General features: G+C 42.6%; 1 protein-coding gene across 6 annotated transcripts in view; it reads right to left on the reverse strand.

Annotated features, from left to right (window-relative positions):
* Positions 1–21,852, reverse strand: part of EPC1 (enhancer of polycomb homolog 1) — a 112,659-nt gene that overhangs the window by 58,932 nt on the left and 31,875 nt on the right. For 2 of the 6 annotated variants that reach the window (XM_059712687.1, XM_059712713.1), the window contains exon 1: positions 17,434–18,224. The exons of 1 other annotated variant lie outside the window; for it this stretch is intronic. In XM_059712687.1, the coding sequence (XP_059568670.1) occupies positions 17,434–17,586 (153 nt within the window). In that variant the 5' untranslated portion in view covers positions 17,587–18,224. Of the gene's footprint in view, positions 1–17,433; positions 18,225–21,852 lie in introns of those variants that run through there. 3 more of the 6 variants (XM_059712678.1, XM_059712664.1, XM_059712671.1) reach the window with 3 other exon arrangements.

The following is a 21,852-nucleotide window of genomic DNA, read 5'->3' on the forward strand; positions in this document are numbered from 1 at the left end:
AAAGGACCAAAATAGACACCTTTCAAAAGAGGACATTCAGAAAGCCAAGAGACATATGAAAACATGCTCAAAGTCACTAATCATCCGAGAGATGCAAATCAAAACAACAATGAGGTACCATCTCACACCTGTCAGATTGGCTATCATAAACAAATCAACAAACGACAAGTGCTGGAGAGGATGTGGAGAAGAAGGAACACTTGTGCACTGCTGGTGGGAATGCAGAGTGGTGCAGCCACTATGGAAGACAGTATGGAGTTTCCTCAAAAAACTACAAATGGAACTCCCATTTGACCCTGGGATCCCACTTCTAGGAATATATCCCAAGAAAACAGAAACAACAATCAGAAAGGATATATGCACCCCTATGTTCATAGCACCACAATTCACCATAGCTAAGATCTGGAAACAGCCTAGGTGCCTATCAGCAAATGAATGGATTAGAAAACTGTGGTACATCTATATGATGAATATTATGCTGCTGTAAAAAAGAAGGCATTCTTACCATTTGCGACAGCATGGATGGAACTGGAGAGCATTATGCTGAGTGAAATAAGCCAGTCAATGAAGGAAAAACACCACATGATCTCACTCACTCATGGATAATAAAGACCATTATAAACTTATGAACAAAAATAGATACAGAGGTAGAACAGCCTTGAACAGACTATCAAACTACAACGGGAAGGCAGGGAAGGGTTGGGGGGAAGGAGGTGGGTGGGTAAGAGATCAACCGAAGGACTTGTATGCATACATATAAGCATAACCAATGGACATAAGACACTAGGGGGTAGGGGAGGCCAGGGGATTGTCAAGGGCGGGGGGGAAAAAAGGAGACATATGTAATACTCTTTGTAATACTTTAAGCAATAAAACAATTAAAACAAAAAACAAAAAATAATTATCCTAAGCCTAACCTAATGTTATATATACTGAGTATGTGAGGGGAGATGGGCAGATACCTCTCTTTGGGTTCTTAGATTGAGAGGAGTTTATATTTAAGAAGCTGTACTTACTGAACTACATCTGAGAAGCCTCATTGTACCTGAACCCAATTTGGATATTCTAGACGAGGGGTGGGCAAACTTTTTGACTTGAGGGCCACAATGGGTTCTTAAACTGGACCGGAGGGCCGGAACAAAAGCATTGATGGAGTGTTTGTGTGAACTAATATAAATTCAAAGTAAACATCATTACATAAAAGGGTACGGTCTTTTTTTTTTTTAGTTTTATTCATTTCAAACGGGCCGCCGGATCCGGCCCGCGGGCCGTCGGATCCGGCCCGCGGGCCGTAGTTTGCCCATGGCTGTTCTGGACTGTGACCTGATACTGTAATGGGATGAGACTTTGATGGGTTTAGGGAGGAAATATTTTCATATTTCCACATGAAAATATTCTGCATGTGGAGATTGTGGTGGCCAGCCTCCAATGATCCCTAACTCAAGGCATTCACTGCCTGTGTAGTTCCCTCCTACATTTTTACCAGGGTTGGTTTATATGACCAATAGCATATGACAGAAGTGAAGGTATGTAGATTACAAAATCCTATATAAAAGGTTAATATGCAAATGACCAAACGGTGGAACGACAGGTAGCTATGACACACACTGACCACCAGGGGGTAGACGCTCAAAGCAGGAGCTGCCCCCAGATAGTCAGTATGCTCCCATAGAGGGAGCGCTGCTCAGCCAGAAGCCAGGCTCACAGCTGGCGAGTGCAGTGGCAGTGGCGGTGGCTGAAGCCTCTCCTGCCCCCACAGCAGCGCTAAGGATGTCCGATGGACAGCTTAGGCCCACTCCCTGGACTGCAAGAGGGTGCTGGTCAGGCTGAGGGACCCCCTCGAGTGCACAAATTTCGTACACCGGGCCTCTAGTTAGGTCACAAAAGACGGTAGTTTCTGTCCTAAGTGCCCTCTCTTGTCTTCTGTATTACTACCTTAGGGTGAAGCCTGCTGCTATGCTGTGATAACACTGATACAATAATGGAGAAGCTCATGAAGAAAGGCCTCCAGTCAAAAAGGAATTGAAGTTGCTAGCAATTATGTGATTGAACTCAAGCCTTTAGAAGACTGCAGCCCTTAATACTTTGTGAAGGAACCTGGGCCACTCTAATCCAGATAAGCTGCTCTGAGACTCCTAGACCTCAGAAACTGTGTGACACAAGAAAGTGTTTTTTGTCTTAAACTGCTAAATTTGAGAGTAATTTGTTATGCAGCAATAAATAGGTAATACAGGGCTTAAGGAAAGTCAAGGGAAAGTTGGGATACGAAGGCCAAGGACATTAAAGCCCATTAAGAAGTTTTTGCATTTTATTCTCCCACAAAAATAAATAATTTAAGAATTTTTAGATATCAAAGTAATAACCAGACTCACATATTTAAAATAACACCCTGATAACTTTGAAGGGTTTAGAAATCTGAAAACTATGGAGTGGGGAGACCAGTTAAGAAGAAACTATAAACATTTCAGAATAAAGAGGGCATCCTAATCTTTTAACAGGAATTCATAGATCCAAATGCCTTGATTTACATCAAATTTCACCTACTGGGATATTCTATGGGATAGTCAAAAGTTATGTGGGTGATTCTTTGTTTTTGCAGGACAATCCTTTTCATGGTGGAACTTACACTGTTCCTGGCCCCAGCAGTGTCTTCCCTAAACTGTGACAATTAAAAGCATCCTCAAAGTTTCCAGAATGTCCTGAGAGTGACATTGGATTCAAGTACATAGAGCCTTCTCAGATGTAGTTCTGTAAGTACAGCTTCTCAAATACAAATTACTCTTAACCTAAGAACCTAAAGAGAGATATCTGCCCATCTCTTCCCACCCCCACCCACTTCCCTCTGAGAATTGTATGTTCCATTTCCATACCTCTGATTCTATTTTATTCACCAGTTTATTCTGTTTATTAGATTTCTTAATAGTTTATTTTGGTTTTTAGATTCAATTGTTGATAGGTATGTATTTATTGCAATTTTATTGTTCCTATTTTTGTTCTTCTTCCTCCTCTTCTTAAAGAATACCCTTCAACTTTTCATGTAATACTGGTTTGTTGGTGATGAACTCCTTTAGCTTTTTCTTGTCTGTGAAGTTCTTTATCTGACCTTTAATTCTAAATGATAGCTTTGCTGGGTAATCTTGTCAAATCCTTGGGTTCCTCTTGTTTGGGACTGTGTTTCTTTCACCAAGCAGGGTAAGTTTTCTGACATTTCTTCAAATAGGTATCCAATATCTTGCTCTATTTCTTCTCCTTCTGTTACCCCCATAATGTGAACGTTGGTATACTTGAAGTTCTTCCAGAGGCTCATTATACTATGTTCATATTTTTGGGTTCGTTTTGCTCTTCTGCTTGGGTGTCTTTTGCTTCCTCATATTACAAATCATTGATTTGATTCTTGGAATCTTCTGTTGAATCCCTGTAAATTATTCATTTCAGTTAGTGTATGCTTAATTTCTGACTGGTCCTTTTTCATGTCTTTGACATTCTCACTAATATCCTTTAAAGTCTCACTAAGTCTCTTGAAGGTCTCATGAAGACCCTTAAGTAAATGTATAGCTGTGGTTTTGAACTGTGTTAATTAATTTGCTTTCTTCCATTTGTGACATGTTTGTCTCCACATTTTGGCTGCTTCCCTGAGTTTGTTTCTATGTACTGGGTAGAGCTGCTATGTCTCCTGGAGTTGGTAGAGTGGCCTCGTGTAGCAGGTGTCCTGTAGAGCCCAGTGGTTCAGTCTCCCCAGTCACCTGAGCTGGGCACTCTAGGTATGCGCCTTTGTGGGCTGTGTGCAGTCGTGTAATTAAGGCCTGATTGCTGTTGGTGTCACTGGGAGGAACTGACATCCAGACCAACTGGCTGTGAGGACCATCTGTGACTACAGTGGAAGAGCTGCTATGCAGGAGACACCCCTATGGAGCAGGACTTGCTTCAGTAGGGCTATGGTGCTCTCTGAGTCTGCCCCTTGAGTGTGTTTCTTGTGGATGTGTAGAGTTGTAATCTGCTATGGTCTGAAACTGTCCACCAGGAGCATGGCTTTTGGTTTTCCAGGGAGGTGCAAAGTCAGCCACTGCTTGGTGCCACTCGGCAGGAGCTACAGAGAGATCTGCAGCTTCCTCCTATTTGTATCGGGTTTGAAAGTGCCCAGGCAAGGCCCAGCTGTGAAGCAAGGCAGGCTGGTGCTAGTGCTGAGTCTTGGGCCTTTGACAGGTTTGGGACACACTGTCACCAGCTGCAGCTTCTTTGAGAGAATTTTAGCCAAGTCTGAAGCCTGAGTAAGGACAGGCCATTCATATGGAAAAGCTGCTACTTGGGTAGTGATGCAAACTGGATGGATCAGGGTCTCAGGGAATCACCAGGGTGGAACAGTGTGCTCCAGGTTGATGGGGACTGAGATATGGTTGCCAGTCAGCCCTGGGACAGGGGAGGTCTCAGCCTAGGAATAATGACCCCTGCAAGCACCTCTGTCTGGTAAAAAGGGGCCCCCAAGTTCCTGCCCTAATGCCAGACAAGCTAGTTTCTCCCAGATGTGTCTAGGCCCCCAATGCCTCTTGGCTCGCTGGAGCTCAGAGGAAGTGAGTCCGAATAAATTTGTGCCCGGTCCTGTAAGAGGAACACTCGAGTCTCCAGCAGCTTCTCTGTCCTTTAGCCACAATCCCCACTGGTTTTTATAGCCCAAAGTTACAGGGACTTCTCTTCCCAGCTCTGGGGCCCTGGGTGGGGAATTAGGTGTGGAGCTGGGACCCCTTGCTCCCCCCAGAGGCCTCAGTAGGAATAATCTCCCTCTAGATTTAAAAAAAATAGCTCATGTGGGTGCCAGCCCAGTCCATTCCATGCTTCTGCCCCTCCTATCAGTCTCAATGTGCTTTCTTCTTTACTTCTTAGTTGTAGGACATCCATTTAGCCAGCTTTCAGGTGGTTCTGAATCATGGTTGTTCTGTATTTTAATTGTAATTTTGATGTGGTTGTGGGAGGCAGCGAGTACCAGCGTTTATCTACACTGCCATCTTGGTTTCCCTCTCAACTTCTTTTAATATTCCCTCATTTTCTTGCCCGACCTGAAGCCTGTCACTGTCTTCTAAAAACAGTACTCCCTATACTATAGCCCTTTTGAGCAGAAACCATTTATTTTCCCATGTCTCACATACTAACAGATGGGTTAAGTATTTATCCTCTTGCTTCCCTTTCCATTGCTAGTCCTTTTATTGTTGTCCATTCAAAAATCATAACCCTTCTAAAGTTGTCATATACACTCTCTTGGTCACAGAGCTCACAGTCTTTTCAACTACTACTACATTTCTGGTATCATTCTTAGTGACAATATCTGTATGGATGATACATACATCTAGTACCATGACCATCTCACCCACACTAATCTTTTCTCTTTTCTCTACCTCAGTCACCACTCCTGTGTTTATACTCTAGATCTTGTTTTCACTAATTGTGCCACCTCTAAAATCTAAATTCAAACATCTCATTCATTAACAACTACCCTTCCCATTTAGTTTCACCTAGTCCAACAAAGCTATTTCATAGAGTTCTCTGTTCCACTGAGTTCTACCACTTCCCCACTTTTCATCAGCTACCTGTTGTCTTTTTTCCCCTGCTTAGCCAGTTTAGATCCCAAGATCTATTATCATGATAATCTACCTCAATCTTCTTTTCCTTCGTATTTTCTGAGTAACCCTAGAAAAACATTATTATACTAGAGGCCCAGTGAACAAAAATTTGTGCACTCGGGGGGGGTGGGGTCCCTCAGCCCAGCCTGTGCCCTCTCGCAGTCTGGGACTCCTCGGGGGGATGACTACCTGCTGGCTTAGGCCTGCTCCCCGGGGGATTGGGCCTAAGCTGGCAATCAGACATCCCTCTGGCAGCCCGGCAGCCCTCGGGGGATGTCCACTTGAAAGCAGGGAGCAGACCTAAGCTGCAGTCGGACATCCTTAGCGCTGCTGAGGCAGGGGAGGCTCCCACCACCACCGCTGTACTGGCAGCCATCAGCCTGGCTTGTGGCTGAGCAGAGCTCCCCTATGTGGGAGCGCATTGACCACCAGAGGGCAGCTCCTGCATTGAGCATCTGCCCCCTGGTAGTCAGTGTGTGTCATAGTGACCAGTCATTCCCAGTCTTTCTGCTGTTAGGGTCAGTTTGCATATTACCCTTTTACTATATAGGTTAGAGGCCTGGTGCACTAGGGGGGGCGGGGGCGGCTGGTTTACCCTGAAGGGTGTCCTGGATCAGGGTGGGGTTCCCCACTGGGGTGCCTGGCCAGCCTGGGTGAGGGGCTGATGGCTGTGTGCAGCTGGTCACACCCTCTTCAGGGTGGGGGTCCCCACTGGGGTGCCTGGCAAGTCTGGGTGAGGGATTGGGAGCCGTTTTCAGGCTGGCCGGCGACTGAAGCTCCCAGCCTCTCCTTTTTTTCTTTTTAAAAATTTTTATTCTGGGATTTATTTACCTTCTATAATTGAAACTTTGTTGCTTTCGGAGCTCAGAGCCAGGCCGCAGCAGGCAGGGAACCTTGGCTTCCTCCATCACTGGAGCAAGCAAGCCTCCTGCTGGCTTCAAGCTGCGTGGCTTCCAGCCACCATCTTGGTTGGGTTAATTTGCATATCTCACTGATTAGCCAATGGGAGGCATAGCGAAGGTTCGGTCAATTACCATGTTTGTCTATTATTAGATAGAATACCTATTTTGTGTTTGAACTCAATCAAGTTCAGTACTTACATTCAATTACCCAAATGAGCTAACTGGTCTCACTTTATTTATTTTTTATGTTTTCATTGATTTTAAAGAGAGAGGAGGGTAAAGGGTAGAGGGTAAAGGGTAGGGAGAGGGAGGGAGGGAGGGAGGGAGGGAGGGAGGGAGGGAGGGAGAAGAGAGAGAGAGAGAGAGATTGGTTGCTTCCTGTATGGTCCAGGACTGCAACCTGGTCATGTGCCCTGAACCAAGAATCTAATCAGCGACTTTTTGACGCATGCAATGAAGCTCCAACCAACTGAGCCACACTGACCAGGGCTAACTGGTCTCACTTTAAATGATCACAAATACCCCTCAGCTAATTCACCAATACTACCACATTTCTCCAGTAGGTTAGCTTTCCCACACTTACCTTTGTCTCTCTCTCAAGGTCCCCTCACTCTGAGGTGATGACCTAATCTCATACTTCATAGAGAAAATAGAATCATAGGATAAACTACCTCATCCTTCCACTGCCAACTTTATCAACTAATTGCTCTAATTAGCTGATCCAGGAGAGAAACAGAAAATAGTTTTTAGGAGCAAAGTCCTGGAGTAGGAGGAGAAGGGATAGGACAATTTTATCCTTTTTAATGATTTCATTCTATTATATAGTTTTAATAACATTTTTATTTATAATAGCTATTTTAACATTTTTATCTACTAATTCTATTACCTGGGTTATAGCTATGTCTTTTTATTAATTTCTCCTTAATTACCCATTATATTCTCCAGTTTCTTTGCATGCCTGCTAATTTTTTAATTGGGTCCCAAACATTAAACTTTGTTGTAAAAACTTTTAGTACTCCTTTAAACATTGTTGGGCTTTATTCTGGGACACAGTTAAATTACTTGAAATTAATGTTATCCTTCTGAGGCTAGAGTTTAATCTTTGTTAGGGGAGTACAGAACAGTCTTTAGTCTAAAGCTAAGTTGACTCTCTACTACTAAGGAAATAATCCTTCTGAGAACTCTTATGTGATGCTCATTATGTTAGGAGGGCTTTCCACTCCAGCTGTGAGTATACAACATACAGTATTTCCAGTCTTTTGTGAGCTCCGAGGACTGTTCCTCCTCCTTCCTTCCAGTTGCTTTCCCCCCAGCCTCAGGAGTTTCCTCACAGATCAACTTTCAGCTGAGACTTACGGGGATCTCTCTGTGCATCTCTTGTGCCGTACTCTGAAGCCACTTTCACCTCCCTTACTTATACTTGCAGCCTGGAAATTTTCTAGATAGTAACTAGAAAATTCGAAGGCTCAGCTTTGCTTCCCACCCCTTGTTTTAGAACTTTGTAATTTTTTAAAAGAAACCATTTGTTGATGCTCCAGCTCCCACCTTATTTTCTTTCTACTCCTTTTCATAGGAGAACTATTCCAGAGAGTCATCTCTATTTGTTGTGACCCCTTTATGCACCGTTCATTCTTTTCTATTATTCAAATTGGACTTTTCTTCCCACCACTTAAATTAAACAGCCACTTTCCCTTACTCATCTTTCCAGGGGACATAGTCAATATTCTTCCCCTCCTTGAAACATTTATCCTCATTTTCTTCCTACTTCACTAATAGCTCCTCTTCTACCTGAACTCCAGGGCACAGCTTTAAAAGTATTTATACACTAAAGACTTTCAGATTATACACCTCTTGTGCAAACTGCTTTAATGCAGTACATTCTTGCATATTCTAATTAAACTAGTGGCCTGGTGCATGAAATTCATACGGCCTGCACCCTCTCCAAACTGGGACATCCCTCTCGCAATCCCAAACCGTTGACTCCTAACCGCTCACCTGCCTGCCTGTCTGATCGCCTCTAACCACTCTGCCTGCCAGCCTTCTTGCCCCCAACTGCCCCCCCCACCAGCCTTCTCACTCCCAACTGCCCCCCTTTGCTGGCCTGATTGCCCCCAACTGCCCCCCCCCACCAACCTGATCACACCCAACTGCCCCCCGCCAGCCTGCTTGCCCTAATTCCCCCCCACCCCCCCGCCAACCTGATCACACCCACCTGCCCCCTGCCAGCCTGCTTGCACCCAACTGCACCTCCCTGGTGGCCTGATCACCCCCCAACTGTCCCCCATGATGGCCTGCTCGCCGACTACTACCCCCCCCCAACCGGCCTGCTCGTTCCCTACTGCACCCCCTCCGCCGGCCTGCTCGGCCCCAACTGCACCCCCCCTACAGGCTTGCTCACCCCCATCTGGGCCCCCCTGGCGGCCTGCTTGTCCCCAAAATCCCCCACCGCCTGATCACCCCCAACTGCCCTCTGCTCCTGGCCTGATCACCCCTAACTGGCTCTGCCTCGGCCCTGCCACTATGGCTTTGTCTGGGTGGCAGCCACGGAGCCGGCTGGGGCAACCAAGGAACCCAAGCCGCTGCTTCCCACCCACTCTGGCTGGCTCCGTGGCTCCGGCCGGCGCCTCCATCTTTGTCACATCAATTTGCATATTCCCTCATTGGCTGTGGGTGCTGCCATCTTTATCATGAAGTGATGGTTAATTTGCATATTACTCTTATATTAGATAGGATACGGATGACTAACAGTCCATCCTTTCTATATCCTCCCTCCACTAATTTTCCCTATCTCAGTATGTGGTCCAATCACTTATCCACCCAGCTGTTCAAGGTAAAAATCGTTAATCTTTGATTCTTTTCCCCCATCTAGTCCACTCAAATTGCTCAACAAGTTCTTTTGGCTCTACCTTCAAAATACATCTCAAATTTACCCATATCTCTTCATCTCCACAATAAATTAAAACCATCAACTTTCACTCTTGCCCAATATGACTCATTGTCCACACGATAAGGAGAATAATCTTAAAAAACATAATTCAGATCATGTCATTCCCCTTGCCTGAAACTCTCTAATGGGTTATTTCAAAATAATCAAAACTCCCTGTATTTGTCTACAGACATGGACCCCCCGACTACCTTTGGGTCCTCACCTCATACTATTCAACCCTTTTTTCACTTTGCTCTATTCATAACAGCTTTCTGTGCCTACCTCAGGCTCTCTGCATGTGGAAGTCTCTCTGCCTGTAATGTTCATCATCCAGGTCTTCACAGGCTGGCTCATTCACACCATTCAAAGTTCAGGTGAAATGTTCCTTGACCATATGCAAAGGAAACTATATTCTCCTCCTTCCACCTGAAATTCTGTATTATCTTGTTCCAAAGCCACATAAGAGTTGTGTTATATATATATTTTTTACTTTTATTCATTTGCCTTTTGTCTATATTTTCCCATTGGAATTTGGTCACTCAGTAAACAAACACTGAACACTTAACATGTGCCAGGCACTAATTCAAGTGCTGAAAACACACTGTGAATAAAACAGGCAAAATTCTTGCCCTCATAGAGCCTATGTTCTAGAATGTGAGACCTATGAAAAAAGGAACCTTGTTTATTCACTACTGTATCCATAAGGCCTTTATTTAACAGTCTTTGGCTCATAGCAAATACACAACAACTATTTGCTACAAAAGTGAATGAAAATGATGTCTGTATTTTCTCAGCCTTTGTACAACATACCTTACCTCAAACATCCCCACTGAACTTTCAGAATAATGATCAAATTATTCCTTTAGATCTCAAAATAGTCATATTTATATTTTGTTTCCCCTTCAGATTATATTATCTTATGGGTAAAGCAGAAATTTGCAACCATCACTACAAAATTCTGGCTCTCATTTAAAATTCTCATAACACTAAAAGCATTCTGTGACTACTGCATCCATTTATATTCATTAAATCCTCTAGAAGAGGATTTAGTCACAATGGGTCATATTAGATTTATTAACTACACAACTTTATTTTTGATCTACCTACTACATACAGTGGGACTGATGGATGAAATTCACTTTTTATATCTGCCACAATTTATAAAACGGAAACCAGCTATCTATGCACCCAGACTACTTCTTTGTAAATTATGTTCATATAATATGCAGAAGTCACTAACTAATTCAAGATTTAATGATTAATTATAAACACATAATACACATTTGGAAACAAATATAGTGGTAACACAATATACCCAAAACAGGAAACAATCATAGTTCTACTTCATTTTGCAGTTAACGTAACCTGGATGAGTGGGAGCATGTATGCACAAAGTTTTGGAAGCAGGATGAGTTAAGTCTAATAACTCCCAGTTTGATTCTTTTCCCAATTAAAAGTTACCTAAACTTAAAGATTATTTTTTATGACTATAGCAATACAACTCTTTAGGGACAGAGAACACATCTAACATGTTTATATCTGATGATCCCAAATACAAGGGACTGAATAAAATCAAGTAGTTTTTGAGAATCAACAACAAAAAAGGCCATTCTAAACATTCTATTAGTATTTGATAATGAAATTCATCAGTACTGCATATTTACATATACTGCCTTATACTGAAGTTCATTTAGTAAGAGTAACTGACTTGTCTAAGGCCTCAAAAAGTACAAGTACATTTTCTCAGAGGATATGTATATAAAAAATGTTTTTATTGATTTTAGAGAGAGAAGAAGGGAGAGGTAGTGAGAGATAGAAACATCAATGAGAGGGAAGCATAAACATTGATTGGCTGCTTCCTGCACAGCCCCTATTGGGAATTGAGCCCACAACCCGGGCATGTGTCCTGACCAGGAATTGAACTGGTGACCTCTTGGTGCATGGTCTGACGTTCAACCACTGAGCCATACTGGTCGAGCTGATTATGATTTCAAAATTAAAAAATGAACTCCAAAATAATTCATCCCAATATATGAAAACACTTGAGCCTATATTAAATCATTCACAGGATATTTAAACTTCAGATAATCTTTGCCTTGGATTCACTGCAAGGCCACATCCTATTTCTTCAGCCAGAACTTGCTCTACTGAAGGAAATTAAATCAAACTGATTTGCTTTAATAATCTGTTGCAAGATTCTGCAAACTATGTCACATGCATATTCAAAATTGAACCAAACTTATTAAAGATAACCTTCATAACAAATAACTAAGGAAGGACTTTATCTTTTAAAGAAGTGATTGTATCCCCATTCATCAAAGCTACAATTCCAGACAATGGGTCGGTCATATTAGATTTATTAACTACACAACTTTTGTTTTTCATCTACCTACTACAGTGGGGCTGGTGGATGAAATTCACTTCTTAGATCTGCCACAATTTATAAATGTACTGAAGGTAACATAGCTTCAAAAAGTAGTTCTAGCAAGTTGCTTAAAACATTTGAATCACTTTACTCATTGATTTCCCCATAAATTTATTCTTACAGAAAAGTTACTATATTGTTCAGTCACACTTTAAGAGTTCAGGAGTTTACTTTAGAAATAAGACATATTCTGTCTAGTTTTGTTTCTGTGTTTTATGCCACTTATGCACTTAAGAGGCTCATAGTTTGTTTGATTCCCAAATCTTTTTTTCTCAAAATTTAAAAGATATTCAATTGATTTTTAGAGAGGTAGATAGGGAGGGAAAGAGGGAGAGAGAGAGAGAAACACTGATGTCAGAGGGGAACATTCTTCGGCTGCCCACCAGGGATCAAGCCTGAAACCTGGACATGTGCCCTGGCCTGTAATGGAACTGTCAAACCTTCGGTGCACAGCACGATGACCAATCAAGCCACACCAGCCGGAGCTGTGAGTTGACTTCTTTTAAGAAGTAAAATCACAAACTATACCATTATTTCATGGCATGATTGCCCTTTGTAAAATCCTACCTTCTGCTTTCCATTACTGTTTTAACCAATTACCAATTGCTGATAACAAGCCCCCTTAACTTTTCAGGAAAACTGAACCTTATAATCAGAACCACACATTTACATATACAAACAAAAACTCCTGCCATTATATATGCACATACATACACATATTTCTTTACAATGACTACTACTACATACCATGATGTGGTAGAATGAAAAAGATAAAACTGAAACCGAGTCCATAGTAGGAGTGGCTGGTTTAATATTTAATCCTAGCCACAAATTCATGAATTTGTAAGCACAGATTATTATTCCTTGTTTACAGAATTAAGCTACCCTGTATTTAGATGGTACTTTTAATTAAGTCCTGTTGATTAACAGAGAAAAGATAGTTCAGCACAAATTCCATTACATACCACAAAGCACCCACAAACACCATTAGCTACATATAAGCCCATTAGTTTTCATTATTATTATTTTATAAGAAAATGAAAGTACAAATGGTACTAATCCAAATTTTTAAATATCAAATAGAACACTGAAACAGGAGCTAATATTAATACTTTAGGCACCCAAGTATGATAGTTTTTGAGAGGTTCCTTTTGTCTCTTCTTGAGTCTTTAATTTTTCAATTATCTTCTAATTAAGTCCATGTAATAACTGCCATTCTGATAAAACCAAAGTAACTCCATTTGAAACTTCTACAGCATAGATCTTTGAGCTTTCTCCATGCCTCCAGCCCCACCCACCAATTTTCCAACACTTTGAGAAATTGCTGACAAATATGAACTTTCTCCCTAGAAAAATATACCATCAAAAATTTTATATACATATTATGGTAATCATTTCATGTAACTCTCAAAACCCCAACTTAGAAACTTCTATTCAAAAATATCTTGGGCAGGGTAAAAGTTGAAATTAGATTTTATCATTGTTTCTCAATTACTTGTGATTTTATCTGGATTAAAAAAACCTTGGTTTACAAAATTTTAAAGGAAATATATTAATTTCTTTCAAAAGTGAGAAATCAAACTTTTAAACTTATAACTTAAAGTAATTTAAACTTATTTTTATAAAAAACAAAAAACTAGATTTTTGTTGTTTTGAAAATGTAGTGTTTAACCATTTTTTCTCGTGTCAGAGATATGTATATATTTTCAATTTCCTCCTAATTAAAACAAAAACCACCTATCTGCTTTGTAAACGGTCCTTAACTTGGGTTTAATAAGATTGTATACTGGGCCAGTAATGAAGAATATAGTTTTAAGAGGAGAGAAAGCATAGCGTATGACACTATTCCATCTAATTAGAACCAAATTTAAACTAGGTGTTGGTCTTCGCCGGCTAGACCCCAATTCTAAGGTGGCTGTATAGGGTAATATCAATGTGAAACCATCAACATCTTAATTACATCACATAGCGTCTAAGCAAGGACAAGAACGGCTCTTCTCTGTCCCTTATAATAAATGCAGCCACACAGCCTGCATTCATCCCATTGAAATAAGTTAAACCACTCTAGGAACCAGGTAACTCCAATTTGTTAAATATCACTTTAAAGCCAACATTTTCAGAATAATTTTTTAAAAGTTAATACTACTGACATCTTAGAAAAGTTTCCTTTCAATTAAAGGTAAAACTGTGGCACTAAACATTATTTTAACACTTCTAATTTTAAAGTTAAGACCTTAAAGTTAAGATTATAATATTTTTTAAAAAGTTAAAATATTATAACGGGGAAAAATATTATAATGGTGCAACATTTGCCCCCTCCCCAAATGCTTTAACTTCTGTCCTTTTCACCCCTAAAGGGACTCATTTATCTCATATTGACAGCTGAGTCTACTGACTTCCTAGGATTTGAAAATTACTCCTGTTAACTCATTAAATTAAAACCTTCAACTGTTACTTTTTGATTTACCAAGTTACAACACATTACATCAATTCAAACATTTAATCCCTATCAGCTATGATCTCGATCAAGTCCCTCTATTATAATCTGAAATTACTTTTCAATTCTACAACAACAAAACACTAATAACTAAATTCCAAAGCTGAGAAAAATTCATTTAGGGGGGAAGAGGAGAATTCTACTTAGTTTCTTAAAAATTAAGAAGCATGCCCTAGCTGGTTTGGTTCAATGGATAGAGCGTCAGTCAGCCTGCGGACTGAAGGGTCTCAGGTTCAATTCCAGCCAAGGGCACATGCCTGGGTTGCGGGCTTGATCCCCAGTAGGGGGCGTGCAGGAGGCAGCCAATCAATGATTCTCTCTCATCATTGATGTTTCTATCTCTCTCTCCCTCTCCCTTTCTAAAATCAATAAAATATATTTTAAAAAATTAAGAGGCATGCCTCATTATGTCAGTGTATTAAGCTTGTATTATAAAAATTGGTTAAATGGGAGTACATTAATAAGTGTTATTTTCCCAGTGTTAAGATGTAGAATTTCAGTCAAGTTTACCATAGAAACAAAATATGGTAGCAATTACCATATTTTAGGTATAGCTCACTTGACAATTTTGCAGATACATTTTGATCATGAAATGCTTTCTTAATGAGGTGGTGTACACAAAACTTTCCTCATCTAAATCTGTGCCACCTTTGATCAACATTGGATTATGGGACATTCGATTCAGGTTCTGGGTCTCTCCTACCTAAAAGACACCATAACCAATGTGTCAATCAAAGGCAAAAGTTTGTTTTAACCCTTTGTTTTTGTAAAGAAGTATATCACTGTATCAGCAAATTATCAAAAAGTTTTTTTCTAAGGTTGACTCAATTCAATGACCTTTATTCTTAGTATACATTTTCATAATTGTGTAACATGCTACTTTCATTATTGTGATTTATACAGCCATTAACTACCAGCATGAACCACAGGATTGGAAAGCAGCTGTTTACCTGGTACTGTTCACATTCTTCTATTAAGTTCATTATCTATTCTTGAGGTCTATGCTTCACAGATCAGAGTTTTAGTTGGATGTGAAGTGAAATAAATTCTAAACAGATGACAGAAAAAGGTTGTGTGAAAAAAAACACCCCTCATGTCCCTCAAAAATAGGGTCTCCACATGTTACAAACTAATGATACCTATTGCACTATAAAATTCAGAATTATTTCAGTGCACAAGAATTATCTGTAAAATTTAAAAAGCATATTGATACTTCAGCTGAAGTCAACTCTGATTTCAGGCTGTTGCTCTTGGGATTGCCGAAGACTTTTAACTAAAGCTCGACTTAACTAAATTTCTAAGTGTACTACAGTGCTATATTGCTTTTATCAAGGCTCTTCCCTTCCTTGGCTGCAAAACAAGAACTACAAATTAATTTCCAGGGCAGTGTAACTGCAACACCCCAAATTTAAAGTATTATCTGTAAGACTTATAAACAGAAACAAAAATAAAACCAAAAGACAAGATTCTGCAGTCACAAGTACTTTAATTTTTAAAAACAAATCACTTATTTAAAAATAAACAAATGGCACCATTCTGCACTAAAGATGATACAAGTAAAATAAAAGGTTCTATCTCATAATGTACTGACAATCTCCACTACTCCATACACTTATTATTTAGCTTACCTGTAAAGTGATAATTAAGACACTACTCTGCAAAGTAACATTCGACTGTCACAACTGTTTTACTTTAAAAGGTTAAACAACCCAGTTTAAACAGCTTTATTTTCAAAATCAACATTACAGAGTGTAATTTCTACATTTAAAATTCTTACAGTACCAAATAGAGATATTACAGTACAATTTTCCACAACAAAATTGTAGGGCACAAATCCAGCGATTCCTAGACTTCCTTTAACTGTCAATACACTGCACCCTGTTTAAACGGCTGTACCTAAAAACCAAGGTATGCAATTCCTTAGGATTAGAAGTCACCAAGTTATACTGTCAAGGATCTGGGGGAAATGAGAGGAAGATTCTATTATCCTTGTGTGTGAACCCAACTTCACGACAAGGTAAAGCCACAGCTATGATGCAATGTCTATTAGCTGTAAATATTTAAATACTGAAACCCATCCTAATTAGACATCTTAACATTAAGGTTTCTTTAGCAAGGCTACGGATAAGAAAGGGTCCGTTTTGAAATTTAGATCTGTACTATCTACTTGAAAGTGGGTGTTTTCTCCCCCGTGATGAGAAATTAGCACGCGAACTTAAAACTTGATTTAAAAAACACACAAAACGAAACCTGATAATAAAATTACAGGTTTTAGCCGAGCCACGTACTAATAAAAATATCTGCAATCATCTGCAACATATTCTCAAGGATCAGAGAAAAACTCAGAGACAGTAGTTTATCATCCTTCCACTACCTAGAACTGGGGGGGAATGGATGCAGAAGTGCCAAGTACACAGAAAATCTGCTTTGAAAGAGTCGTCGGGGCAAACATGCAGTCCCTTCAACACTTGGTTGCAGGGAGGGGCGATCAAGTCTCAAAGACCTGCAAGCAACACTGAAGCCTCCGAAGGCTCCACACGGGGCCCCACATTCCCAGGCCACCAGGAAGTGAAACGCCCCCTCGGTGCACAGAACCTGAGCTCACAGGCGCCGGAGGCGCGCGAAAGCCGAGGCGGCCCTAGAGCGCCACCCAGTGGCCCACGAAGCGGCCTGCAGGCGGGTCCACCTCACACCCGGCGCGCCGCACCCCCACCGCGACCGAGCCCGTTCCCGTCTCCAGAAGCACAAGGCCCAACCCGACCACTGAGACCACAAAATGGCTGCCGGCAGCTTCGTCACGTGACCCCTTTGTGCCTTTCGGGCTACCGAACTCCGTAGGACCCGGGTACAAGTAGCCAGAGTCGGCGGGCGGCCTCAGAGGAGGTCCCGCCTAGCCGCGGCGGCCGGGATTCAAGGCCAGGGGAAGCGGGGTAAAGGGCCGGCAACGACTGAGAGTCGGCGGCAGAGAGAAGATGGCGGCCATTTTGTGTGGGTTTGGTGCTCCGCCGCCGCCGCCGGCAGCGGAGGGAGCGGGGCCTGGCGGTGGGTCGGACAGGGGAGTTAACACGTACCGACTCCTCTTCCTTCTCCATTCCGGTGGGCATCTGCGGCACGGCTCGGTTTATCGAGGCGTATTCGTGCAGGTCGGGCAGATCCTCACAGCGGAAAACCGGCAGCGGCTTCGAGGCGTCTAGCGCCCGCGCCCGAAACGACAGTTTACTCATCTCAGGCGCAGCAGATACCTCTCTGCTCTGGGGAAACGGCCCCGGCCAGCGGGATCATGGAGAACCTGGGGATCGGTCCCCACTCGTCTACCGCTGCCGGGGACTTGAGGGGCGGAGCGCAGAGCTCGCCGTCCGGGCCTTAACAGCAGCCGGGAGGGTGGGAGGCTGTGCCGCTCCGCGCCTCTCTCGCTCGCTCCCTTCAATACGCCATGGCCAACATGGCGGACATTAAAACTCCACTGTGCGCTCTTCAGCCAACCCCAGCCATTCCCCACACTGCATCGCGCAGCGGCGCGGGCACGCGGAGGGGGGGGAGGGGCGCGGGCTCGAACGGGCGCCGGCCCGGAGCGCGCGTCCCGTCAACCCCCGGCGCCCGCCGGCCGCGCCTAGCTGCTCGCGGCCCCCGCCCTCGCGCGGCGGAGGCGGCAGGACCGGCCGGGGCCCGGGCTCCCGGACGCCGGGCCCACACCCCGGGCCGCCGCTCGCTCTCCGTACACGCTCACGTTCTCACGCTCGCTCCCTCGCGGCGCCGTAGGCTGACGGGCGAAGGCGCAGGGCCAGTCCCCGCGCCCCGGGACTCCCGAAAGGCCGCGGCGGGAGAAGCGCGGGGCGGCGCTGCGGCCCGGTCGCCGCGCTCGGGCACCTGTGCCCCCCGCCCGGCCGGCGCGAGGGGCGGGCGAACCTGGACCGCGGCCGGGGGCGGCGGGTCAGGAGCGGCGCTCGCGAGGTGGTGGGTGAGGCGTCGTTATCGTTACGCATTAGGTCTTTAAAACAAAAATATGCAAACGAAATTAGGGGCAAAATGCTACTTCAGGTGAACTTTCGTCAGCAGTTGTTTTTATGTTATGAAACTCTGGATTACAACAGTTCACAGGCATCGCACCCCATCACTGGTTAGTGCCACCCACCGGCCCAGGACTAAGGGCTGTCATCCTACTCTGACCCAAAATAGGGTTTTTGCTGGGGTTTTTTTTTGTGTGTGTGTGTGTGTTTTTAATTTTACATTTTATCAAACCATTCTCGCCCTTTTATTATAATTGAAGCAAAGGGAATAATTATCAGCCACTAGACCCTTCAGGGGAAAATTTAAAGCAAGACCTGTTTTCAAGATTTTAGAGCCAATTCTTTATAGGTAGCTCATGATTGTCCTGAAAGGAAATGCTGCTTCAACATAATTATCGGTTCACACTTATTCTTATCATTTGTTCTGTGAAAAACTATACAATTGAATCATAAATACCTGTAGCACTCCTGCCAAATCTAGAAAAAAACAAAAAACAGGAAAAGCTGAATTATTAGAAGAGATCTAGGTGGATGTGATAGATTGTTAACACTTGATTTATATTACAAATGAAAATGGGTATCCCCAGAGAGCTTTTTCCAGTGGACTATTTTAAAAATCAGAAAGACTGTTGAGGTGGGTTTAGTTAGTTTGGCAGCAAAACTTCAGATGTTCACTGAGACACAAAAATGTTTAAATCTGTTCTTCTCCCGGGGATCTACATAGTAAAAATAATAACTATTCTTAAATAGTGAGTTGGATAGGACCCTTTCAGGCTTGTTTATCTACTAGTTACCAGGTGGGGAGAAGATAAGGAGAACATAGTGACAGTTCTCCAAAATTATCCGACAACTAATATTGACAACTCACATCTGCCGGGTAGAGGGATTTCCATTACATTTCCTATAAGACTGCATTTATTCATTCAATGAACAGTTATTGAACCCCCAGGGCCTTGGAATTATGCTGCTCATTACTTAACACCTACAAGGCTCCTAGAGGAGCTTACACAGTGGGAGGAGGACCTGTGGATGGCAACTGCCACACCAGAGGTGAGTATTTTGATGAAAGCCCAGGCTACCATGGAAACAGGCAGGAGTGGCACCCAATCATGGAAAGTGGCTCTAATGAAAGCATTCAGGGAAGGCTTTTTGGAGGGGATGATATCTGTGTAAAAATTATGTAGGATAAGTATGGGTTAACATTGCAAAAAAAAGAAGAAAGGTATTTTAGTCAAGGGAAGCAGCATGGGTAAAGACTCAGAGCCACAAGAGTGCATGTCACAATCTAGGATCCTCAAGAATTGCCAATTGCACTGTGGAATATGGCATCTATTTAGGCAGGTTTCATAGTTCTGAAAACATTGGCTGAATATTAGTATAGTAGCCCTCTCCAGCCTACAGTAAAATCCTAGTAGAATTTGGTTGATTGAAGAACCCAAGACTTTATAGAGCAAAATGAGTAGTAAGTCATGAATGAACCACCAAGGAAACAAATATATTTTTAACCTTCATTAAAAATAACAGCCTATGGATAACATTTTCCACATCCTATACTAGTAAAAATGGGCATCATACGACTAAGTTTCTTGTTCCCTAGAAATTGTAGAATCACCTCCCAAACAGGTTGAAAGAGATGCTTAAAATTGAGCTTGACCTTTTGCAGATAATATGCCTGCTAAGAGACATTTTCTTTCTGTATCAGTTCCCCATCCAAGCCAATGCCCTGGGTTTCCAAGAACCCAAAGGCTGAAATCCTTTTTTTCTTTTAAAATATGTTTTTATTGATTTTAGAGAGGGGGGAGATATAGAAACATCAACGATGAGAATCATTGATCGACTGCCTCCTGCATGTCTCCTACTAGGAATTGAACCCTCAAACCAGGCATGTGCCCTCACTGGGAATCAAACCATTCATAGGTTGAGCCACACTAGCTAGGCTGAAGTCCTTATATTCAGTTCACTCTCCTCCCTCCTAAGGGACAGGAGTGCAGCAATAAAGGTTCAGGTTCAGGCTTTTTTCTTCAGCCTTTATCCAACCAAAAGGTTCCTTGCAAAAATGGCTAATCCTGCACAGTCTTTAACTTTTTCTATTCCCAACATAAAGTCCCCTCTTTGTCTAAGTATCCCCAACAATGGTGATGTGACATTTTCAATATTACAAAAGATACATACTAATGTAAAGCTGACTACTAACTTACCTCAAAGGAAAACTTCTTGTTTGGAAAGGGATTTGCAGTTTTTAAAATACTTTTAATTCATGTCGTAAACATTTATTGAATAGGTAACACACAGTACCATCATCATTGGGATACAAATAAAATGTTGATAAAGGGATACCCAGTTAACCAACTGACCAGATGCAGTGCTGTGGGAGTTCAGAAAGAAAAGCTGTCAGTTCTAGCTGGGATTATCAGAATCATGGAGAAGACAGCAGGTGATTTGGTTCTGAAGGATGACAAGGATTCCAATTGGTAATGGGAATGAAATGGTAGAAGAAAGGGTATTCATGGGCGATGGAAATTGTATGAACAAAAGGGTGGGAGATATGCTTGAAGATGAGAAGGTTTATTTGGCCAGAGTTCAGAGGAAACTCCAACAACAATCCAGGGGAAACTGAGAAGAACTTGGATCAAGGGAGTAGGAGCAGAAAGTAAAGAGACAAATTTTAGTGGTAAAAATAATTACTTATAGTATCATTACCCTGAAATGTGATTCATTTCATTTCAAATACAGCAACAACAAACTAAAATGTGTTAAATGCAACTGCTCCAACACTGGTTGCTATCTACACTAATAAAAGAGAAACATGCAAATTGGTGTCACTCTGCTACCCTTCCCATTGGCTAATCAGGGTGATATGCAAATTAACTGCCAGCCAAGATGGTGGCCGGCAGCCAGGAAGCTTGAAGCGAACATGAGGCTTGCTTGCTTCAGTGACGGAGGACTCCAACGTTTCCCGCCTGCAGCTGCTGGCCTCTGAGCTTGCAGTTTGAAACATTGTTACAAATATAGAAGCTAAACAAAACCCCAGAAACCTGCTTTCAGCCAGCCGGGATCTCAGAGCTGGAGTTGAAACAGTGTTTTGATTATAGAACCCAAACAAACCAGATACCTGCTTTCAGCAGCAGAGGCCTAAGAGCTGGAGCCAAGCCTTAGAGCTAAAGCTGGCCCAGAATAAAAAAAGAAAAAAAGGAGCTGTTGGGAGCTTCAGTCACCCGCCAGCCTGAAAACAGCCCTCAGCCTCTCACCCAGACTGGCCAGGGACCCCAGTGGGGACCCCCACCCTGAAGGGTGTGTGACCAGCTGCAAAGAGCCATCATCCCCTCATCCAGGCTAGCCAGGCACCCCAGTGGGGACCCCCACCCTGATCCAGGACACCCTTCAGGGCAAACCAGCCAGCCCCCACCTGTGCACCAGGCCTCTATTCTATATAATAAAAGGGTAATATGCCTCCCAGCACTGGGATCAGCGGAGCCGCAAGGC

Source organism: Myotis daubentonii, chromosome 1 (assembly GCF_963259705.1).
Source record: "Myotis daubentonii chromosome 1, mMyoDau2.1, whole genome shotgun sequence".
Classification (NCBI taxonomy): Eukaryota; Metazoa; Chordata; class Mammalia; order Chiroptera; family Vespertilionidae; genus Myotis; species Myotis daubentonii.